The 22,585-nt window shown below is 46.3% G+C and overlaps 1 protein-coding gene across 2 annotated transcripts in view; it reads right to left on the bottom strand.

The window, feature by feature from the left end:
* The window catches only part of Grk7 (G protein-coupled receptor kinase 7), a 61,328-nt gene extending 53,348 nt beyond the window's left edge, over window positions 1-7,980 (bottom strand). Inside the window, exons 1-2 of one of the 2 annotated variants that reach the window (XM_078040972.1) lie at window positions 7,127-7,980; window positions 5,119-5,556 (exon numbers count right to left, since the gene is read on the bottom strand). In XM_078040972.1, coding sequence (XP_077897098.1) covers window positions 5,119-5,556; window positions 7,127-7,723 — 1,035 coding nt within the window. In that variant the 5' untranslated portion in view covers window positions 7,724-7,980. 2 annotated transcript variants of the gene reach the window in all.
* Window positions 7,981-22,585: the final 14,605 nt, after the last annotated feature.

Here is a 22,585-nt window from a genome sequence, read left to right as displayed (position 1 = left end):
GTGGAAAGGAAGCACTTCTGAATCTGAGGCACCTGGACTCCTATCCCATAATAGCAGTGGGTGAGTCTCTTGGGTAAATCTCAATTTTCCTCCCTGTAAGATGGACTTCATAGCAGTATTTCACTCAGAGCCTTTCTGCAAAGGACCTAGACCCCATCATCCCTTGATTAAAGAGTCAGACATTTCTAAACTTTTCAGGCCATTTAGTGTCATTAGTCACTGGGGGCAGTCGCCGTTTGTATTCCTGGGCACCCTTTCTTCATCTTTCCATCCTGATTCTCCTTTGAAAAATATATTTACTGGGGCTAGGGTTGTGGCTCAGTGGTAGAGCACTCGCCTTGCATGTGTGTGAGACCCTGGGTTCGATCCTCAGTACCACATAAAAATAAATAAACAAAATAAAGATATTGTACCCATGTATAACCAAAAAAAAAAATTTAAAAAAAAAAAAAAAGAATACATTTGCTATGCTCTCAATCCATGAGATTGAGGTAGGACAGATCCTTCCTCTGGCTCCAGGGACAGGCAGGGTGGTTCTGGACACTGAAGTTGGGCGTGTGACCGAGCTGCCCAAAGAAGTGCCTTCTCTCCAGAGGGGTTGCTCAGTGGGGAGGATAGAGTTGTTGGTGGCCCCCAGAGGGGGCGGGGGTCTGCCTGGGAGTGAGGCCAATACAGAGAGCTGGATCTGGGAATCGGGCTGGGGATTCCTAGGGACACTGCTCAGACACCAGGATGGGGCTAAGCCTCTGGGCTTCTTAGTGCATTAGCTTCATTTCCTTAAGTGACTTAGTTTTACGCCATAAGAACCCCGACTGGTAATACATTAAATCATAGGAACTTATTCCACATGTTAATCTTTTGACTTTACAAGTTTTTCCTCCAAGGACTTCAGTTCCAAGGCTACCTCGAGCACCGGCCTTCCCCTTGCAAGTTGGCCCTAGTCCTTCTCAGGCCTGGACAGAGCTTCCTGGCCCCTTTTTCCCTGGAAGTACTTCCCTGTGTCAGCGTCCACCCACCAGCAGCCAAGGAACCCCACGTGGCAGAAAACAACATAATCTAAAGAGTGGTCCAGGGGCTGGGATTGTGGCTCAGTGGTAGAGCATTTGTCTATCTAGCACGTGTGAGGCCTTGGGTTTGATCCTCAGCGCCACATAGAAAATAAATAAATAAATAAAGGTATTGTGTCCAACTACTTCTAAAAAATAAATATTTAAAAAAAAAAAAAAAAAGAGTGGCCCATGCACTCCGAATGCTGTTGAGGACAATCACATTTAAAGATCTGGGTCTTGATGGAGCCCAGGTGAGAGGCCAGGGGACACCGACTGTTCAGAGGCCAGGGCCTGATGTCAGCTCCCCATTACCTCACAGGTGGACCATTACGGTGACTCTTGCTGGATCCCCTTTCTCTCAACCCATTCTCCTCAGGCAGCAGGAGGCAGACTCACTCTAGTTGTGCCACTTGCCTATTAAAACACCTCCTGCATCTCCCCACTGCCTACAAACTGATTGCTACCCAAACCACTTCATCCATGGTCTCCCCACAAGCTTGGAATGGTCTGTGTCCCTGCAGGGAGGCCTAGCCCAGACCGGGGGCAGACTCTCCAACTTGTAAGAGTCAGGTCCAGAGTTCCACATCCTATTCTAACCCCTAGTCCTATTACAGTAGATGGCATGAGTTCTGATCCTATAGGAAAGGAGAACATCCCCTCACCCTGTCTGGCACCTTGGTATATTCATCATTAATTTTGATTGCTAACATACAAAAATCTCTTTCCCTTGGCTACCTTCGTTTATTTAATTATTCATATGAATTTTCTATTGCTGTGCAACAAATTGCCACGGACTTAGTAACTTAGAACAGCACCCGTCTATTAGCTCGCTGTTCTGTACATCAGAAGCTCGGGCGCTGCAGGGTAGAGCTCTTTGGTCAGGGTCTCACAAGGCTGAGATTGAGATGTTGGCCAGGCTGTAGTCCCATCTGGAGTTCAAGGGCCTCCCCAGGCTCACTCAGTGATGGCTGTCACTGTGATGTCCTTGTTGGCTGTTAGCAGAGGCAGCACTCAGCCTCCGGGACCACCTGCCCTCCTTGCCATGTGCCCCATCCATCTTTGAAGCCAGCCCCTCAGGCCTTAAATTTCTGACTTTTGCTATCTCTGACCTCTGGACCCGTACTGGAAGGACTCCTGTGGTGTGGTTGGTCCCACCCAGACAAGTCCTTCAACATCAACCGGGTCAGTTGGCCTCCGTGTTGGGAGTTGGCAGCCACCTTGTGACAAGGAGAAGGCCAAGGGACCTTTAACGAGCTTGTCCCTGAAGTCACTGAGTTTCCATACCAGAATCTTCTATTGTGTCACGTGGCAGAAGAGATCCCAACTTACATGCTGACCGAACCCCTGAATGGGAAGGAGCTAGCCAACTCCCCAAGCCACGAAGCCCTTCCTTTTCTGGAAGGACTGCAGAATCAAGGCACATGCTGACCGCCATGGCCAGGCACACTTCCTCCCATGTGAGTCCGTCACCTGGAGAGCCAGCGGCCACCACCCAGTCCTCCACATAGTATCTTGACGTCACAGCTCAGTGCATGTGACTACAGACACCCTGAAAATGCGTCATTATTCATTTTGTCTGTGAAATATTCTGAATGTAAAGACCCTAAGGGGCTGGGGCTGCGGCTCAGTGGGGAGCGCTCACCTAGCACGTGCGAGGCCCTGGGTTCAATCTTCAGCACCACAGAAAAATGAATGAATAAAAATAAAGGCGTATTTTTTAAAAGACCCTAAAATCCCCTTGGGAGCTGCAATACTTCGGAACTCAGGAGGTTTACTTAGCTCTGTGGAGGGGTGAACAGGGAAGAGGCCACGCTTTCCTGTTCCAATCTTGCTGTCCATGGCCCCCCTGGGCTTCCGTGGCAGACCTGGGGACTAGAGCATGAAACTCCTTGGTTTCATGGGGCAGAAGGGCAGCAGAGGGAAAGGGGCAGAGCCTCGAGGCTGTACCCAGTCTCCACTGAGCGCACTGGTTAAGGCGGATGGTGCTGAAGGGCAAACAGCTTCCTGCAGGTTCCAAAAGAGCCAGAGAGCTCGACAGATGGGCGGTGAAAGAACCATCCTGAAACACTCTCTTGGCCCAGCACAGAGCCCAAGGAAGACTGAGAAGAGATTTATAAGGACAAAGCCGTGTGTGTGTGTGTGTGTGTGTGTGTGTGTGTGTGTGTGTGTGTCCCAATCCTCTAGCAAGATGGAAATAGAGCAACACTTAGCATGACCTGTGTCCGGAACACTCAAAAGGAGTTTCTACTCCCTAAAACTGACAGTGCAAATTCAAAACCATGAGTGAATACACTTCCGTTTTCATGCATCGATTGATGTAGACTGGTGACATTCCCATTTCCATGATAGGTAGACTGGCATGTTTGGTTGTGATCCTCTTGTCTCTGAGGCACCCATAGCCTGGTGGCTGGAGATGTTCAGGGACATGTTCAGGTCCCAAGGAGGCTAACATCTTGCCCCCTCTTCTTCCTTACTAACTAGAACCACCCCCCTCAAGCCCCTCCAAATGTTATTTATTGGCTTCCCCTGCAGATAGGGGTGGTCAGGTAACAGTCCTAGCCAATGAGGATCAAAGTGGAAGCTGTTGGATGGGCTTCAAAGAAAGCTCCTTAAGAGAGGGCACACTCCGCTGGTGTGTGCATGCCCATTTACTTCTGACCTTTGTTCCTTTCTCCTGCCTGGAAGATGGTCCTACTGGCTGGGGCTAGAGCAGCCATCTTGCAACACATGGAAGAGGCCAGAATTATAGAGATAGGGATTCAACCATCCTGCAGTTGCTGAATTAATGCCGGAAACTTCTTATCTCTACAAGTGGTTCCATAAGAAAAATAAACCTGGTTTGTGTGTGCCACTGGGTTTCCTATGATACACAGCTGAAACCCACTTTGGTCCTTCTTCTTCCACAGACCTTACATGTTCCTCAACTTATGTCCCTGGTCCTCCTCCCCACCTGTTTCCCAAGTGACTGTGGTGACTGTTGCTTCCCACGATGACCCCGTGTCTACCCAGGTCTTTCTCTACAGCACCAGATCACAGGTCTCAGTGCCCCTGAACATCTCCAGCCACCAGGCTACGGGTGCCTCAGAGACAAGAGGATCACAACCAAACATGCCAGGTTTACCTACCATTCTATACCTGCTGCTCACTAGAGCACAAGAGCCTCCTCTCCCCTTACCCTCATACCCAGTAGGCCCCTGAATCTCATCAGATCTCTAATATCCCCTGCTTCTTCAATCCTATTGTTTGACACAGACACCACAGTTTCATTACTGAATTATAATCCCCCTTTTAACCAAAGAATTCTCAACAAGTCACCTCAAACCAAATTAATCAAAATAGACATCAGTCGCCTGGCTGTGGTGATGTATTCCTATAATCCCAGCTACTAGGGAGGCTGAGGTAAGAGGATCACAAGTTTGAGGCCAGCCTCAGCAACTTGGTGAGACCCTGTCTCAAAATAAAAAAATAAATAAATAAAAGGTCAGGTCCAGCGGGCATAGCTCAGTGGTAGAGTGACCTTGGCTTCAATCCCTAGCACCAGAAAAAGGAAACAAAACCAAACCCAAAGTATACATTAGTTGCCTCCGTTCTATTCTATATATTTTCACTTAAAATTTCACCTTCTTCTCATGTAGGACATTCTCCTGTTCCACACTCAGTAACAATAAAGGAACATTTTACTTTTAATACACTAGGTGTCAGGAGCTGCTTCTATTTAACACCCTCTTAAAATCTACCTACTAGGATGGTGGAGGTTTAGGGTCCAGGCCCTTTATTTTCTGGGAAGGAAAGCGAGGCCCCTGCTGGCACCGTGGGGTGGTTCTTGGTGGCACACGCCTGGACTTTGCGGATTCGGCTCTTTTCATCTTACCGTGGAGGCCTGGATCATCCCCAGCTTGCAAAGGAGGCTCCCCTGCCCCCCAAAGAGCCACCAAGCTCCTTCTCTTACTCTACTCACTCCATCCAAGGTGACCACCCAAAGGAAATCAGAAGAATGAAGTCCTTGGCTCCGTTAGCCCCGGGGCAGAACAGCCCTCTCCCCTCCTCTGGGACTGCGGTGGCCACTCACCCTCTGGGTGATGGGCTTGTCATCCTGGACCTCGACGGCCAGCCCCAGGTCGGACAGCCTGCAGTTGCCGAGGTCATCCAGGAGCACGTTCTCGGGCTTCAGGTCCCGGTAGACAATGCCGAGGCCATGCAGGTGCAGCACCCCGCAGGTCATCTGGGCCGTGTAGAAGATCACCCGGCTCATGGCCAGGCCGCGTGTGCCCACGTTGTAGATGTGGAACTTGAGGTCTCCCCCGTTCATCAGGCTCATGACCAGGCAGAGGTGGGTCTTGCTCTCGAAGGCGTAGGCCAGAGAGACGATGAAAGGGCTGTTCACCTTCTCCAGGATCTCCTTCTCCAGGAGAGCCATCTTCTCCCCACCCTTCTTCTTCAGCCGCTTCTTGTCCAGTTTCTTGCAGGCGTACATCTTACCCGTGTTCCTCACCTGGACGGCACACACCTGAGAGAGAAGGGGAGGGGAAGACGTAAAAGCCGGTGGCACTGGAGAGGGGACCTCAAAGGTCCGTGGAGGACCTGGATGGCAGGCTTCTGAGAAGAGGGAAGCTTTAAGGAAGAGGCTTCTCAAGATGGAGAGGGTACTACGGGGAGGCCCTGCTCCACCTGGCTAGGTCGCCCATACTTTTTTGGTGGTGAGGGGTACCAGGAATTGAACCCAGGGGTTCTCAACCACTGAGTCACATCCCCAGCCCATTTTATTATTTTATTTGGAGACAGGGTCTTGCTAAGTTGTTTAGGGCCTCACTAAGTTGTTGAGGCTGACTTTGAACTTGCAATCCTCCTGCCTCAGCCTCTGAAGTTGCTGGGATTACAGGCGTGCGCCACCACACCTGGGCAGGTCAGTCAGACTTAAAAAAAAAAAAAAAAAGGAAGAAATGACAAGCTGTGGCAGGACGTGAAGAAATAGTAACCCTGGAGCAATGAACAATACGGGTGAGACTGTAAAATGTGGGAAGGAGTTTGCTGATTCCCGGAAAGGTTAAACACAGAATCGCTGCATGAGCCGGATTCTCCTCCGAGGCATATACCCATGACACACTAAGACAGGTCCTCAGGCTGATACTTGAACATTCTAGCACTGCGCACAATAGCCAAAGGGTAGAAGCCACCCAAGTATCCACCAACAGATGAAAGGATACATGACATGGCATATCCATGAAATGAAATATTATTCCGCCAGAATAATGAAGTACTGCTACAAGCGGCAATGCAAAGGAACCTCCAGAATGGTGTGCTGAATAAAAAGGCAGATAGGATCACAGATCATCTGGAATGTCCAGAGCAGGCAAGTCCCTGAAGACAGCAGAGTGGGTTTCCAGGGCTGGAGGAGGTGGGGTGGAGGCAGTTGATGGGTACAGGAATAATGCAAATGTCCTGGAACTGGCCAGGGGGATTATCGCTACAAATAGTGAATACACTAAATGCCATCAAATGTCCACTTTAAAATGGGTTAATTTTATGCTATGTGAATTTTACATAAAAAATGGTGGGGTTGTGGCTCAGTGGCAGAGCTCTTGCCTAGCACATGTGAGTGAGGCACTAGGTCGGATCCTCAGCACCACATAAAACTAAATAAATAAAGATTTTTTTTAAGGACATTTCTTTAAAAAAAAGAAAAAAAAAAGGTTTTCTACTTTAAAAAGAAGGGCCCGGCAGGGGTGCAAAGCAGGTTCTGGACTTGACTTGAAGGCCTTTGGGTGTTTAGATGTCCATTCTTCTCAAATTAGGTCCATCATCATCATCATAACTGTCATCATAACTGTCATGTGGCTGTCATTTTCCAGTGTCCAGGGCATTTCGGCCCCTCCAGGTGTAGCCACTTGGTCAAATCCACACTTGGGTACTTGGGTATTTTCTCTTGCGGAGTTTGTATTTGTGTCATAGGGCCATCAAAGAAGGGGTGGGTGGAGGGGATTGGGAAACCTCCCCACCTGGCACCCCACCCCACCCCACCAGCCTCTCCATCCTCTGTACCCCCCACCCCCCTGCAGCCTGGCATTGGAGACACTCACCTCCCCGAAGCCGCCCTTCCCGAGCACTCGGAACTCGGTGAAGTACTTGTCGGACACGGGCTGCATCTCGAAGAGTTTCCACTGCAGAAACCTGTCGTAGAAGGGGCTGGCCAGGAAGTCCTGGAACGGCTGCTCCTGCAGGAAGCTCATGGTCTCCGCCTTGGCCTGCTCTACCAGGGTCTTGCGCTCTTCATCCGTGGAGGCTGCTCGGCACTTGGTGGCCAGGTCCTGGCTGAGGAAGGACTGTGGGCCCGGGTCACGCGCACAGGTGGCCGCCAGCTGCTGCAGCGTGCTGGTCTTGGCGGGCCCCTCCTCGGCCAGCTCCCAGTTCTGCACGTCCTCCAGGAAGGCCACGGCCTGGCTGTACTTGGGCACGGTGGCGAGGAAGTCTCGGAAGAGGCGGCGGCCGATGGGCTGCTGCTCGCACAGGCTGTGGAAGTGCGGGGACAGCGACTGGCGCAGCTCGGCGCAGCCCTGCGGGCCGGGCAGCGCCAGGCTCCGACGGCGCCGCTGCAGCTCGCGGCTGTCCGAGTCCGTCTTCCTGGCCTGCAGGTAGGCGGTGTTGGCGATCAGGTTGTCCAGGCCCCCCATGTCCATGGCTGAGGCAGGGCGCTCCCGCTCTCGGGGTCAGCTGAGGAAGGACGCAGGGCAGCTCCGGGACTGTCGGGCCTGTGGCCGCCACACTCGCCACTTGCTTTCTGGGACTAACTGACTTCCAGGGGATTTACTGGGCAGCCTTCTGGCCTCGGGTGGGACCCGCAGAGGAGGCAGAAAGTCGTTCCTCCAGTAAGAAGCTTTGGCTGGCTATGTATAGCTGGCCGTGGGATCCCCACCTGACAGGTCACCCTCCAGCCACAAGGCCAAAGCTGCCCACACCTGCAGGTTCCTCCAGGTGTCTCACAGCCTGACATGAAGAAAAGGGTACAGAAGGGAATGCTGGGAGCTTTGGGTCCTCAGACATGTTCCCAGAGGTCTTAGGACTCAAGTTGTGGATCTTGGGGTGCACCAGATGCACCCTGAGTAGCCTGCAGGAATCCTCCAGCTACGGCTTGGTTATTAGCTCCCAGGAGTCGGTGACCTGACAAACCTTGTGTAACAAGGGGGTTGGAGGAGGATCATCTTGACCCCAAACATACCATTAAGTGACATAAGCAGAAAAAGCCACATTCCTGAAATAGAGGGAAAGAGTCTGCTGGAAGTGTGGGCTCTGAGTGAACAAGAAATTTCTATGACCCCAAAGACACACAGCAGCTTCATGGCTTTCGGTGGGGACTGGCCCACGGACAGTCACACCAATGGACTCCGAATGCCAAGGAGTCTTCCTGCAGATGCCCAAGCAGTGAAGTTTCAGGGGTCCCACCGCATCTTTGCCTTAGGAAGCAAGGGAGCTGTCCTCCATGGAGGACACACCAGGCTGAGCTGTCACTGGCTGCGACCTCAGGAGGAACAGAGATTGATGTCGACAGAGATCAGGCTAAGAACCTGTGCTCTAAAAATAACAACTGTGTCTTACAGGGAAGAATACTCAGGGTTTTTCTTTGCAAAGCAAGGCTAAGGCAGCTTAGAAACAAAGTCACTCAGTATTATGTGTTTACATGGAAGATGTGAGAGAGAGAGAGAGAGAGAGAGAGAGAGACACACACACACACACTGGAGGAGGGTCAGTCTTTTTCCAAACAAACAATCTCTAGCACACACACTGTCAAAACATTGTCACTGCTGTCAGCCTCCGACCATTCCCAGGCAGACACACAATTGGCCTCATGCTCCTGAGAATTATGTAATGAACTCGTGGGTGCCCTTTGGCTTTGCACGCTGCGCTGAAAGCGATCGCCTCTATTGCAGAGACGGATGATCGGCGTGGGTGACCGTGGCTCTGATTATGCCGTCTGCTCAGAAACACATGCAAGAAACCCTGGACCTTCCTTGCTCTTGACATGTTTCCCCGGGTCCACATTTCTGGGTAGTGAAAAAATCAGACTGAAAATTTCTTCTGATGACAAAGTGCCTTTCCCGACGATTTTGATGAACTTTGAGAAAATGGTAGAATTGTCACCACAGATATTTAACCTTATCACTGGAGGGGCCTGCCTTCCCTGGATTCCACCCATACTAGTTTATTACCTTTTAATGTCTGAGTAATCACTTAATCTAGCACTGTCCAAAAGAATTATACGAAGCCACAAATATAGTTTAAAATTTTCTAGTAGCCACGTTAAAACAATAAAAACAAACAGGTGAAATTAACTTTAATAATTATAGTCAGGCCCAGGTGTGGTGGTGCACGCTTGTAATCCCAGCAGCTTGGGAAGCGGAGGCAAGAGTTTAAAGCCAGCCTCAGTAATTCAACGAGTCCCTAAAGAACTCAGTGAGGGGCTAGGAATATGGCTCAAGCAGTAGCGTGCTCGCCTGGCATGCATGTGGCCCGGGTTCAATCCCCAGCACCACATACCAACAAAGATGTTGTGTCCGCCGAGAACTTAAAAAATAAATATTAAAAATTCTCTCTCTCTCTCTCTCTCTCTCTCTCTCTCTCTCTCTCCTCTCTCACTCTCTCTTTAAAAAAAAAAAAAACTCAGTGAGACCCTGCCTCTACATAAAATACAAAAAAGGGCTGGGGGTATGGCTCAGTGGTTGAGTGCCCCTGAGCTCAACCCCTGGTAAAAAAATAATACATTAATTAATTAAATAAATTATCTGACCAATGAGGCAAGAGTTTAAATAGTATTTGACACAAAATGTAGAAGTTATGAAAAACAGTATGATGCCTACAGGTAATTTTAAGTGGAACATCATTATTTTTAAAGTTTGACCTATGGAATAATTTATGTGATGGCTAACAACAGGACCTGGTGCTTTTCCCAACTCAATGAAACAAAAATTCTAGGTCCAATTAAAGAAAGGCACTAAATTCTTATCTTAGAAGCAGAGACAACTACAGGATTCCTAAGTGGGGGAAAAGTACAAGAAATTTGGTTTGGAAATATGGTGTCACAGTAATGAGTACTAAGTCCAGCACTGCTTGGGTGGGATCCTGGCTCTTAGCTATGTGCTCTTCAGCAAGTTATTTAACGTCTCTGAGTTTCAATCTCAATTTAAATAAAATAGAAATAATAAATGTTGGTTTTATTTTTTTTAGGTAAGCTCTTTAGAGAATTCAGTGCCAAAATAGTGTTTGATACAAAGAATTGGTGTCCATGGAGCTGCAAAATAGGAAGATTAGATTAACTGAATGACATGCAAGATTTGAAACCACAAACTATTGCAGATAAATATTTGATTGCATTCTACCATAAAAAGAAGACTAAACTCATATGAAAATAGGAAATATTTCATTTTGAATGGAAATCATAACTTTTTTTTTTTTAAAGAGAGAGTGAGAGAGGAGAGAGAGAGAGAGAATTTTTAGTATTTATTTTTTAGTTCTCGGCGGACACAACATCTTTGTTGGTATGTGGTGCTGAGGATTGAACCCGGGCCGCACGCATGCCAGGCATGGCGCGCTACCGCTTGAGCCACATCCCCAGCCCAATAACTTTTATAATAGTAGAAAAAAATAATATGTTATTATTTTTATGACCAATTTTATAACCTGGAGAAAAGGGAAAAAAAAGTTCTTTTTGCTCAGATCTTCTGTTCCGTTTTGCCTCATTTAAAGTTTATTTTATGGGGCTGGGGCTGTAGCTCAGTGGCAGAGTGCTTGCCTAGCATGTGTGAGGCACTGAGTTCAACCTTCAGCACCACATAAAAAACTAAACAAATAAAGGCATGCTGTCCACCTACAACTATAAAAAAAATTTTAAAGCTTATTTTATGATATCATGTTCATAATTTTAAAATGCTGTCATATAACACAACATTTGAAAACACAATAAGCATAAAAATGTTTTAGGTTAATGATTAGTCAGAGGGCAGGATGAATTTGCTTTTTTTCCTAGGGATTTTTCACTTTAAAATACATCCTAAGGTAAATTGTTCAAACAAATCAGTAAGGCTAGATTTGTAATTGGCACTAGAGATTGGACCCAAGTTCAAGCACTGAGCCACATCCCCAGCCTTTTTTATTTTTTATTTTTTAAAAATTTTTATTAGTTATTGATGGATCTTTATTCACTTATTTGTTTATATGTGGTGCTGAGAATCGAACCCAGTTCCTCACACATGCTAGGCAAGTGCTCTACCAATGAGCCACATCCCCAGCCTTTTTTATTTTTTATTTTGAGAAAGGGTCTCACTAAGTTACTTAGGTCCTCACTTGAGGCTGGCCTTAAACTTGAGATCCTCCTGCCGTTGCCTCCCAAGCTGCTGGGATTACAGTCATGCACCACCAAGCTGTACTTCCTATACTAGATTCTTAAGCAAATATAATGAAAATAGAATAGTTACAAACTAATAAACAATATATAAATGTATAATAAGTTTTTATCTTAAAATGCATTTTAAAATTATATATTTTATTATTTTATTTTTAGTACTGGAGATTAAACCCCATGGTGCTACATCCCTAGTCTTTCATTTTTTTGCTTAGGGCCTCATTAAGTTGCTGAGGCTAGCTTTGAACTTGTGATCTTCCTGCCTCAGCCTTCCTCAGTCATCAGGAATATAGGTGTGCACCACTTTGCCTGGCAAAGAAAAAAATACACATATATGTAGTATATCAGAACTATATCCCCAAAAGTCTTGTCAGAAATACCAGCCAATTCAAACAGAGGAAGTTGGACATGGGGAAGTATTTGCACACCTTGTTAGATTTGCTGCGGAACCGAACAGGCCTTAATGAAGCAGCCCAGAAGTTAGCTCTAGCAGAAAGGGGTTCGGTTCCCACTCCAAGACTGGAGGGACACAGAGAAAGAGGAGTCCACTGGCCATGTCAGTGGACCATGGAACCACAGCAGGAGCTGCAGCAGGCAGACTTGTGTTCAAGTCTTAATCCCTGGTCCCTATGAAGGTTGTGACCTTAATTGGAAACAGAGACATTGCAGATGTCATCAAGTTACGACGAAGTCACCCTGAACTAGAGTGGCTCCTAAATCCAAGGGATGGTGTCTTTATGAAGAAAAGGACAGATTGGAAACAGAGACTCAGAGGAGACACGGGGGGGGGGGGGGAATGCCCCATGAAGACGGATGCAGAGATTGGGGTGATGCCGCCATAGACCAAAGAACTCCAGGGTGGTCAGTGGGCCAGGCCGCTAGGCAGGGAACACAGGTCAGTCACCCTCAGACCTGCAGAAGGACTCACCCTGCTGACGCCTCTGTGGAGCTGCGGGTGTTGAACTGTGAGAGAATAACTTTCAGTTTCCCAGGCCACCCACTCTGGAGATTCATCATGGCAGCCACAGGGAAGGCACACAGGCGCTGTCCAGTAGGAGCTGGGACCACAGAAGAGAGGCAGCCTCCCCCAGAGACACCACAGGATCCAGAGAGAGGGAGAGATGCCTTCTCACCTGTCTCCACTGGCAAGATCTGGCTGGGAAAGGTCACTTGAGAGCTTGCATGGGGTGAGCCCAGGGACAGAGATCAGAGAGGGCCACCGTCAGAGAAAGTATCGTGGCACAAAGAGGATCTGACCAGTGCAACTCCCATGTCATCATGCACCAAACTACCCTTTAAAGGACCCATCCCTCTGCTAAGAACAAGGAGTGTTCAGCCACACAGCATGGTTATATTTGTATTTCAGAAGGACCCTGTGGCTGCCGTGTGATAGGCAGCAGCACATTCAGCTGCAGCTGCTTAGGTGACAGTGATGGCCGCAGAAGATTCTGGAACCATTCAGAGGGCAAAATGGGAGGAGCTGTGACTTGGAGGCTCAGGACAAGGGAGATAAGCCCTGAGGACAGGATTGGAGCTTGGAGGCCCTAGAAGATGGTCGTCTCATTCACTAAGAGAAGGGAAATCTGGAAGAAGGCTTGGTTTGTCTTCAGTTTGGGGCGCGTGGAGTTTGGGGTGCCTGAAGCATCCAAGTGGAGCTGTTGGGTGGGCAGCTGGATATACAGACCTGGACTTCAGAGAAGAGGTCTGGAGGAGGCTCACCTCTACCAGGGGCAGTGGCGTGAGTAATGATTGATGTAGGTATTAAAACCCAGAGAGGGATGAGGTGGGACAAGAAAGGAACCTTGAAGAACTTCTACATTCAGCAGTCACGGAGGGAAGGAGCCCGGGAGACTGAAAAGAAATGGCCAGAGAAGTGGGAGAGAAGCTGGAAAGGAGAGAGCCAAGAAGCATGTCCCTGAGATGAGGACAAAGAAATGACACTAATGGAGTTGGGGCTGGAGCTCAGCGGTAGAGCACCCGCCTAGCACATGTGAGGCACTGGGTTCAATCCTCAGCACCACATAAAAATAAAGAAAGTAAAGGCATTGTGTGATAAAAATAAAATAAAGAAATGACATCGATGGGCTGAGATGGAAATCATGAGGTTCTGGAGAGGATCACTTTGGGTGTCATCACGGCTCCTAAGCCTGACTGGAGCTGGTGCAGGGAGGCGGGAAGATGCGGATGCTAGGCTATGGGCAGAGCGCTGGCCTGAAGAGGTGGCAGCTGGGTGGATGTGGGGAGAAGAGAAAAATTGCTGGTCTGATTTTCTGCATGTTAAGAGGATGCAGTGTGGAGGGCAGGGTTAAAATATAAGAGAAAAACCACACAGGTTCCAGAGAAGACTGTGGGAGGGGACTTCAGGGCACAGGGGAAGGACAGGCTGGAGGGTGAAGGGCAAGTCTCAGGTCCTAACAAGAGAGCAGAGATGGCCGGGGACAAGGGCTGTGTGTGTTTGAGAGCTCAGTTTTTGTTTTGTCTTTTGGTACAGGGGATTGAACTTAGGGATGATTAATCATTGAGCCACAACCCCAGCCTTTTTTATATTTTATTAGAGACAAGATCTTGCTAAGTTGCTTAGGGCCTTGCTAAATTGCTGAGGCTGACTTTGAACTTGTGATCCTCCTGAGCCACTAGGATTATAGGTGTGTACCACTGTGCCTGGCAAAAGTCTAGTTTAATGTAAAAACCACAAAGCGTGGTTAAAGCCATCCCAGAGGTCAGTACCAAGTCCAATGGGAGCATCCACTAGGATGCAATTGATGTCCTAGCTTTTGGGAAACATCAGTTAAAAAAATCAAGCATTTTTCTATTAACCCCAATCATTACCAGGCAATTGCAGACTTAAATAGAAAGCCTGTGACCTTACTGTTTATCTTGCCTAAAACTGAAACCAGGAAAAAAATAAAAGTGTTATCCTTAGACTAGGAACTCAGGGTCTCACTTTGGAACTAGAACTTGGGATTGGGGTCCCACTTTGGGACTAGGAACTCAGGGTACCATTTTCACTCTGTTCTCTGTGTGACACAGAGCAGCTTGGGAGGTGAGAGAATCCAGTCTGGCACAGAAAGAAGATGGGATTGTATTTACAAATGGTTCTTGTGCTGTTTCCATTAAAACAGCAGATCCCTAGTTCCAAGTCTTGCATGGTGTCACAGATGACACAAAGCCTCAAGTTCAGCTCCCCTCTAGTCAACAATCAGACGATGACTGGGCAGTTGAAGAAAAAATCCTTTTATCAGCAGGAAGCCTGGCCTTCCTTACAAGTCATACCAAGAATAGATGGTGAGGAATTTTGCTTTTTGAGGCTACTTAATGTAGAAGTTGCCCATGTTTTATTTTTTAAATTTTTTAAAATATTTTATTTTTTAGTTGTAGTTAGACTCAATACCTTTATTTTATTTTTTTACGGGGTGCAGAGGATCGAACCTAGGCAAGCGCTCTACCACTGAGCCACATCCCCAGCCCCTGCCCATGTTTAAATAGGAGGTTAAAAAAAAATCTGTGGACCCGCTTAAAGGATCTCATTCCTATCATAAATTACATTCATAAATATGGAACCTGGGGATCTTAGATAACACAACATAAACATCTTCCTCTCCAAACAAGAGTCTAATTGTTGAATGGCGACCACACCCAATAACACAGGGTATTCTTCTTGCCATAGCTGAGGGAGAAGAGCAATTGGTACATTTGAAGAAAATGGAAGATACTTCCTTATAGAGGGTCACCTTGGAAATGAGTTGTGGCTGATGTACAAAAGAAAATGGACTGACTGCCTGTGTCCCCACAACGAGATTTAAAGATTCTGACTTTCTATGGGAAGCGAGGGATTTTATTACAGGACACTAAACAGCACCGTGTCAGCAAAGAAAACGCAAAATAAATCTCACAAAACATATATTTGATTTGTGGGGCAGATGTGGGAATTATCTGGGAAAATGTTTTGTGGTTATGATGAAGAATGAAATGAGGGGATAAAAATCCAAAGTTATTTTTAGTAGAACATAAAACATTTTTTGTTATGATTTGAATCTGGAATGTCCCCAAAACCTTACTGATATCCAATGTAGCAGCCATGTTCAGAGGTGGGGCTTTGAGGAAGTAATTGGATCATGAGGTCTCTGACCTGGATGGTGGATTAATCCACTGACGGATTAATAACTTGATAGCATTATTGGGAGGCGGTCGAAACTGTAGGAGGCAGGGCCTTGCTGGAGGAAGTGGGTCACTGGGGGTGTGTCCTGTGTCCTCTCTTTCATTCCTCCTTTCCTTTCTTGGCTGACACCAGGTGACTAGCCCTGCTCCCCCAATCCTTCTCCTCCATGATGCTCCCCCTCACACAGGTCCACGGCCAAGGAATCAGCCAACCCTGGACTGTGAGCCAAAATAAATCAATACATCTTTCCTCTGTTTAAGTTGTTTATGACAAGTATTTTGTCACTTTTACAAAAACCTGTCTAGCACAACTTTGTATCCTGTCATGGAGAAGTATTAAGAGTTTGCTACAAATTTCGGTAGAGTCTATTTCTAAAATGCTTGTATTCTCTTCCCACCTGCGGTGGAGAATAAAAATAATTGAGTTGAGATAATAGGGAATTATAAGAAAAAAATGAAGGACTAGGGGTGTTGACTGTGGTAGAGCACTTGCCTAGTATGTTCAAGGCCCTGGGCTCCATCTCCACCCCTGCAAGAAAATAAAAATAAAAAATTAAACAACGAACAAATTAAACATGTCGCCCCCAGCTAAATGTTCCCTGATGTGGTGGGGGAAGGAGTTATATTAAGAAAATATTTTAATAAATATTTGTTAATATTTAATAATAGTTAAGATTTAGGCCTGAGTATTAGATCATCTGGTTATAGTGAAGAAAAGAAAGCCTTATTCTCATTCGCAGCAGAGGCCATAAGAGAAGGCCAGTCTCCACATGGGCTATGCTAAAGAAAAGGCAGAACTCTATTCAATTAGGGAACTTCTCCCGGTGGCCCTTCCTCACAGTCTTCCTCAAAGCACCGAAGCCTCAGGGCAGTTTTTCAAGAGGGTGAAGGCAGAAGCCAGGAAGTCTCCTGAGATCTGGGCTGTGGAGCTGACACATGGCTACTTCTGCCATATTTTCTCTGTCATTCATGAAGCTCAGATTGATAGGAGTAGCTACAAAATATTGTGGCCAAGGTTTTTCAACTCATCACAAATGGTGGTAAGTGCTGTGGAGAAAAATAAAGCAGGAAAGGGGGGTGTGGGTGGACAAGGCTGTCCCTCTATGTATTTATTCACCTCCTGGTACTGGGGATGGAACGTGCCAGGGCCTTAGACCTGCTAGGCAAGCACTCTGCCTGTCTAGGGTAGAGCATTCCGTGGGTCGAACAGCCAGTTCAAAGCCCTGGGGATGATGTGAGCCTGGGGAGTTTGAGAAACAGCAAGAAGGACAGTGTGGCTGGACCAGAGTGAAGGAATGAACCAACAGTAAAATATGCTCTCTGAGAGGTAGCAGGGGCCGGACCAGACAGGCCTGGTCGGCCACTGTAAGGACTTTGGCTTTTCTTACTGATTGTGATGGAAGGCCACTGACCGTTTTCAGCAGAGGACTGCTACAATTGGATGGACATTTTATGGGATCATAGACCACAGGGGACATGACTGAAACACAAAACCAGTCTGGAGGCTACAGCAGTCATCCCAGTGAGAAATTAGTGGAGGCTGTAAGACGGTTTGCTCATGGGCTAAATGTGGGTGTGTCAGGAAAAAAAAATGAGGGTGACTCTAAGATTTTGGGCCTGAGTAACTGGAAGCATGGATTTCCTATAAACTGGGTTGAAATTCCCTGGAGAAGCAGCTTGTGGGCAGGATCAAGCTCTCCGTATTGTTCTTACTAAATTTGGAGATCTCCCGTAGTCTTCTGGATCTATGGGTCTGGAACCGAGATGACCAAAGGGGGTTGGAGACATTGGGAGCCACCCGGGAGATAAACTGCATTTAGAGCATGGGACTGGACGTGATCCCTCTATGGGTGAGTGCAGAGAAGACTAAGGACTGAGTTCCAGAGTTCCAGAAGGTGAGGGCGGTGGGGCATTCAAGAGCCAGCCGTGGGTGGATCCCACAGGCCAAGAGAAGAAAGGATATCTAGGAGACACAGCTCTCAGCTGCCTTGAAAACTGCTGAGAGGTCAAGTTCGATAAGATCTGATAAGATCTGAAAATTGCCCAAAGGCTGTAGCACAATGGTGTCTCTAAGGAGATTGGCAAGACCGGCTTCCATGGAGAAGTGGGAGCAAAGCCTTATCAGAGCCAGTTCAATAGACAATACAATGCAGGCAGCTCCAGGAAGCTACTCTTTCAAGGAGTTTTGCTCAGGGGATGACCTCTGTGTTAAGTGGCAGCCCAGGTGCAGCGGAAGAGCTCTGAGTAAATGAGGTCAGTGGATTGAGAAGCCAGGGTATGAGAAGCATCATCCACGTGGGTGTTAAGATAACCAAGAATTACCAAATGAACAGCGATGGAGAGCCAGGAGCTGGCTTCTCCAAAGAGTGCAGAGGAGTGAGCCTGGGGACACAGGATGCGGTGAGTGTTGGAGTCCAGTGGCATGAGATTCCAAGCTGGCTGTGTGTGGAGGGAGAGCAGCAACCAAGGAATCCCGTCTTGCACCTCGCCAAGTCCAGTCGTGTGGGGTGAGCAGGAGGGTCGCAGAGGAAGCAATGTCCTCAGGGAGATCAGGTGTTAGTGGGAAGAAAGTGAAGGGAACTTTCAGAGAAGGATGAGGATGGTGAACATCTTCTGGTGTAAATGTCAGAGGGCACAGAGGAAGCATTTTGGAAGTCAGGGAGGGGTGAGGGAGGGAGGAATAAAAGGAAATGTCCCAAACTTTCTTCAAATTATATTTAAGAGGATGTGAGTACATTGGGAAAGCCAGGTTTCTGGTACTGACTAGTCGAACTACTGGGATGAGATTGCTGGGGTCAAAGCAGAGGTGGTGGGGACATGGAGTGTTGGGGACATGGAGAGGCAAAGGCCTTGCCATGCACAGGACTGGGCAGAGCCCCCTCTGCTGCTGCTGCTGGAGCTGGGGGAGGTCTTGTGTAGAGGACTTGGGCCCCTTCTGCCTTGGTCCACGATGGTGGAGCTGGCGGAAGGTTGGTCTGATCTGAAATGGAAGGACCTGGGCACATCCTTGGTTAGGTGGTGGGTTTCGGAGCTGAGGGTGGAGACCTCAGCAAGAACTTCAAAGCAGTTCCTTTGTCTTTGCATCAATCTTGAGGACCTAAGAGCAGGGTGTGGTGGACTTGAGCGACCCCCCCAGCACTCTTAGGCTTTATTAGGGTGTACACATCCCAAGACCTCTCAGTTCCGGACACACTGTCCCACAGAAATCCAGTGCTACAGTCTCAGGGCCGTTAAGGGCCATTTAAGTATAAGGTATGAGAAGGACCCAAGCTTCTTCTTTTTTTTTTTTAATCCTTAAGAACAAAGTATGTTCTTAGAAAAATGAGAGTTCAGAGTTCAGGGAGGGATTTTAGAATACACCAAAATTCCCAACTTATAATTCGGTATCTCCAAGATTTTGTACACTTAAAACCATGAAAAATATTCTACAGGACATATGGCACAAAGAAAATATTTTTCCTTAAAAAAATGCACCTCTTCCATTTCTTATTTCTTCTGCATTTTGATAAACTTCTTGAAAGCGTAGTGCCTTTAATGAACTCCATGCTTTCTCAGATTACCTCCACGGGGGGCCAGAACAAGATGGGAAACACAATTATTTTGATTTGAGTGCATTCTTGAAGAGTTGAACAAGGAGACAAACGGAACACCGTTAATGCCTCTTCTTGTATTTTCCATTTAGTGGCACATGTAAAGGGTGTTGGTTATGGTCTTAAATAGTCATAGCCATTTCTCTCATTTAAAAAAAAAAAAGTTTATTTCCTATAGAGTAAAACGAACAGATCTTAAATATACAGATTGATGAGTTTCGACAAATGAAACTCATGCCACGGTCACCCATGTCAAAGCAGACGACATTTGTATCAAATCTGAAAGCTTTCTTGTGCCCCTCCCAGTCCATGAGGCAGTCTATCACAGTAGGGTAGTTCGCCTGCTCTTGAACTTCATACAAACAGAACCACACAGGTAAGTACTACCCTGTGCCTGGATTCCTTTGCTCAGCATAGTGTTTTGAGATTTATTCATGTGGCAGCCTGTATCAATAGTTTGTTCCTTTAAAAAAAAAAAAAAAAAAAACCTTCTGAGTAGTGTTCCATTCTATGAATATAATCCTATTCAACTGATAGACAATGGGTTGTTTCCAGTCTAGGACTATCATTTCAAATATAAATATGAAAAAAATCATCTGTGATATTCTTTTATGTCTTTTTGTGGACACATATGAAAATATGTGCTCTTGGGCAAATGCATAGGGATGGAATTGCTGGATCATAGAATGTGTGTGTGTGTGTGTGTGTGTGTGTGTGTGTGTGTATTTTTAAAGATGTAACTATATTTTTTATACTCTTAGTTTTATTTATTTATTTTTTTTAAAGAGAGAGTGAGAGAGGAGAGAGAGAGAGAGAATTTTTAATATTTATTTTTTAGTTCTCGGCAAACACAACATCTTTGTTGGTATGTGGTGCTGAGGATCGAACCCGGGTCTCACGCATGCCAGGCGAGCCCGCTACCGCTTGAGCCACATCCCCAGCCCAGTTTTATTTATTTTTATGTTGTGCTGAGGATCGACCCAGGGCCTCACACATGCTATGTGAGTGCCCTACAGCTGAGCCACAACCCCAGCCTCCACGCCCCCGAATATGTGTATATTAAGTTTTAAAAATACTGGACACATCAAGGAAAGAATACTACAGACAAATATCCCTGATGACCTCAGATGCAAAAATTCTTAATAAAATGTTAGCAAATCATATTCAACAACATATTAGGAAATTTTTACATCATGATTTTTTTTTTTTTTTGTATCAGGGGTTGAACCCAGGAACATTTAACCACTGAGCCACATTCCCCATCCCTTTTTAAAATTTTTTATTCTGAGGTAGGCAGGGTCTTGATAAGCTGCTTAGGGTATTGCTAAGTTGCTGAGGCTGGCTTGGAACTTGGGATCCACCTGTCTCAGCCTCCCAAGCTGCTGGGATTACAGGTGTGCCCTACTGTACTTGCAATCAAATTGATTTTATCCCAGGGATGTCAGAAAGGCTTAACATATGCAAATCAATAAGTGTAACTCATCACATAAACAGAATTAAGGATGAGGATCACTTAGCCTCCTCAGTAGATGCACAGAAAGGCTTTGACAAAATTCAGCACTCTTTCATAACAAAAACACGGAAGAAACTAGGGATGGAAGGAACCTACCTCAACACCATAAAGGGTATGTACAAAAAACCCAAAGCCAACAACACAATGAATGGGGAAAAACTAAAAGCAGTTCCTTTAAAATCTGGAACAAGCCAGGATGCCCACTCTCACCACTCCTATTAAATATAGGACTGGAAATTCTAGTCAGAGCAATTAGACAGGAGAAGGAAATAAAAGGGATAAAAATAGGAAAGGAAGAAGTCAAATTATTACTGTTTGCAGATGATATGATCCTACATTTCTAAAAGTTCCACCAAGAAGTTCCGCTGAAAGCCTGCTAGAGCTAAGAAATTCAGCAAGGGAGCAGGTTACAAAACCAACCTATAAACATCATTAGCTTTCCTATATACCAATAATGAATCTGCTGAGAAAGAATTCAGGCAAACAGGGGCTGGGTTGGTGGCTCAGTGGTAGAGTACTTGCCTAGCATGTGTGAGGCACTGGGTTTGATTCTCAGCACTCCATATAAATAAATAAAATAAAGGTCCAAAAAAAAAAAAACCTAAAAAAAAAGAAACTAAAAAAAGAAAAAAGAAATCAGGAAAACAACCCCATTCAAATCAGTTTCAAACAACAACAACAACAAAAAAGGGCAGAGGTTTAGCAAGGATGGTGGAATGTGACGGATATCATTATCCAAAGTATATGTATGAAGACACAAATTGGTGTCAACATACTTTATATACAACCAGAGATAGGAAAAATTGTGCTCTATTGCTGCAGTCTGGCTGGGCACAGAATCATGAGCCACCACACACCTTGTAGATTCAAACAGCAATTCTTTATTCCTGAACTCACACAGGCCCTCTACAAACACATTCTGGGGAAATCCAAGTTCTGCTGCAAAATTCACATACTCCACCAGGCTTTGAATCCCAAATACTTTCTGAATCCCACGAGAACTCAACGGGAACTCAGGCAGCAGGATACGCCCTATTCCCAGCAGGAATAACCTTAAACCTGGAACTGCCCTAAACCCACATTGTCCTAAACCGGGAACGCCCTAAACCCAAGGAGAGGGATACTCCCTAAAACCTGCAGGATACACCCTAAACCTGGATCCGCCCTAATCCAGTAGGATCCTCCCTAAACCCGGATCCACCCTGGTCCTTGAGCAGGGTCACTTTTCTCAAACATACATGCAATGTCACAGCGAATGTCCAAGGCAAGTCCATTTCCACGAGTCCTTCCTCTAAGCAACATGGGGTAAGCTGGCAAGAAAATTTCGAAGCGTCATTCCTACTTGGCAATGGCTCTCAGCACTCTATATGTGTAATAAGAATTGTAATGCATTCCACTGTCATTTTTTTAAAAAAAATCAGTTAAAAACCCCCCAAAATCCCACCTAGGAATACATCTAACCAAGGAGGCAAAAAGATTTCTACAATGAAAACCATAAAAAATTGAAGAAAAAAATTGAAGAAGACACAAGAAGGTGGAAAGACCTCCCATGTTCATGGATAGGCAGAGTTAATATGGTTAAAATGGCCATATTACCAAAAGTGACCTACAGATCCAATGCAATCCCAATCAAAATACCAATGACATGCTTCACAGAACTAGAAAAAGCAGTTCTAAATTTTATTTGGAAGAATAAAAGACCCAGAGTAGCCAAAGCAATCCTAAGCCAAAAAAGCAATGCTGGAGGCATCACAATTCCTGATTTCAAATTGTACTATAGAGCTGGAGAAACAGAAACTGCATGGTGCTGGCATAAAAAAAGATACCTAGCCCATTGTCACAGAAAAGACCCAGAGACAAATCCACACAATCATCTGATCCTTGA

The sequence above is a fragment of the Ictidomys tridecemlineatus genome, chromosome 3 (genome assembly GCF_052094955.1).
Source record: "Ictidomys tridecemlineatus isolate mIctTri1 chromosome 3, mIctTri1.hap1, whole genome shotgun sequence".
NCBI lineage: Eukaryota > Metazoa > Chordata > Mammalia > Rodentia > Sciuridae > Ictidomys > Ictidomys tridecemlineatus.
Note: the sequence above shows the minus strand (reverse complement) of the source record. Positions and strands in the feature narration are given on the sequence as shown.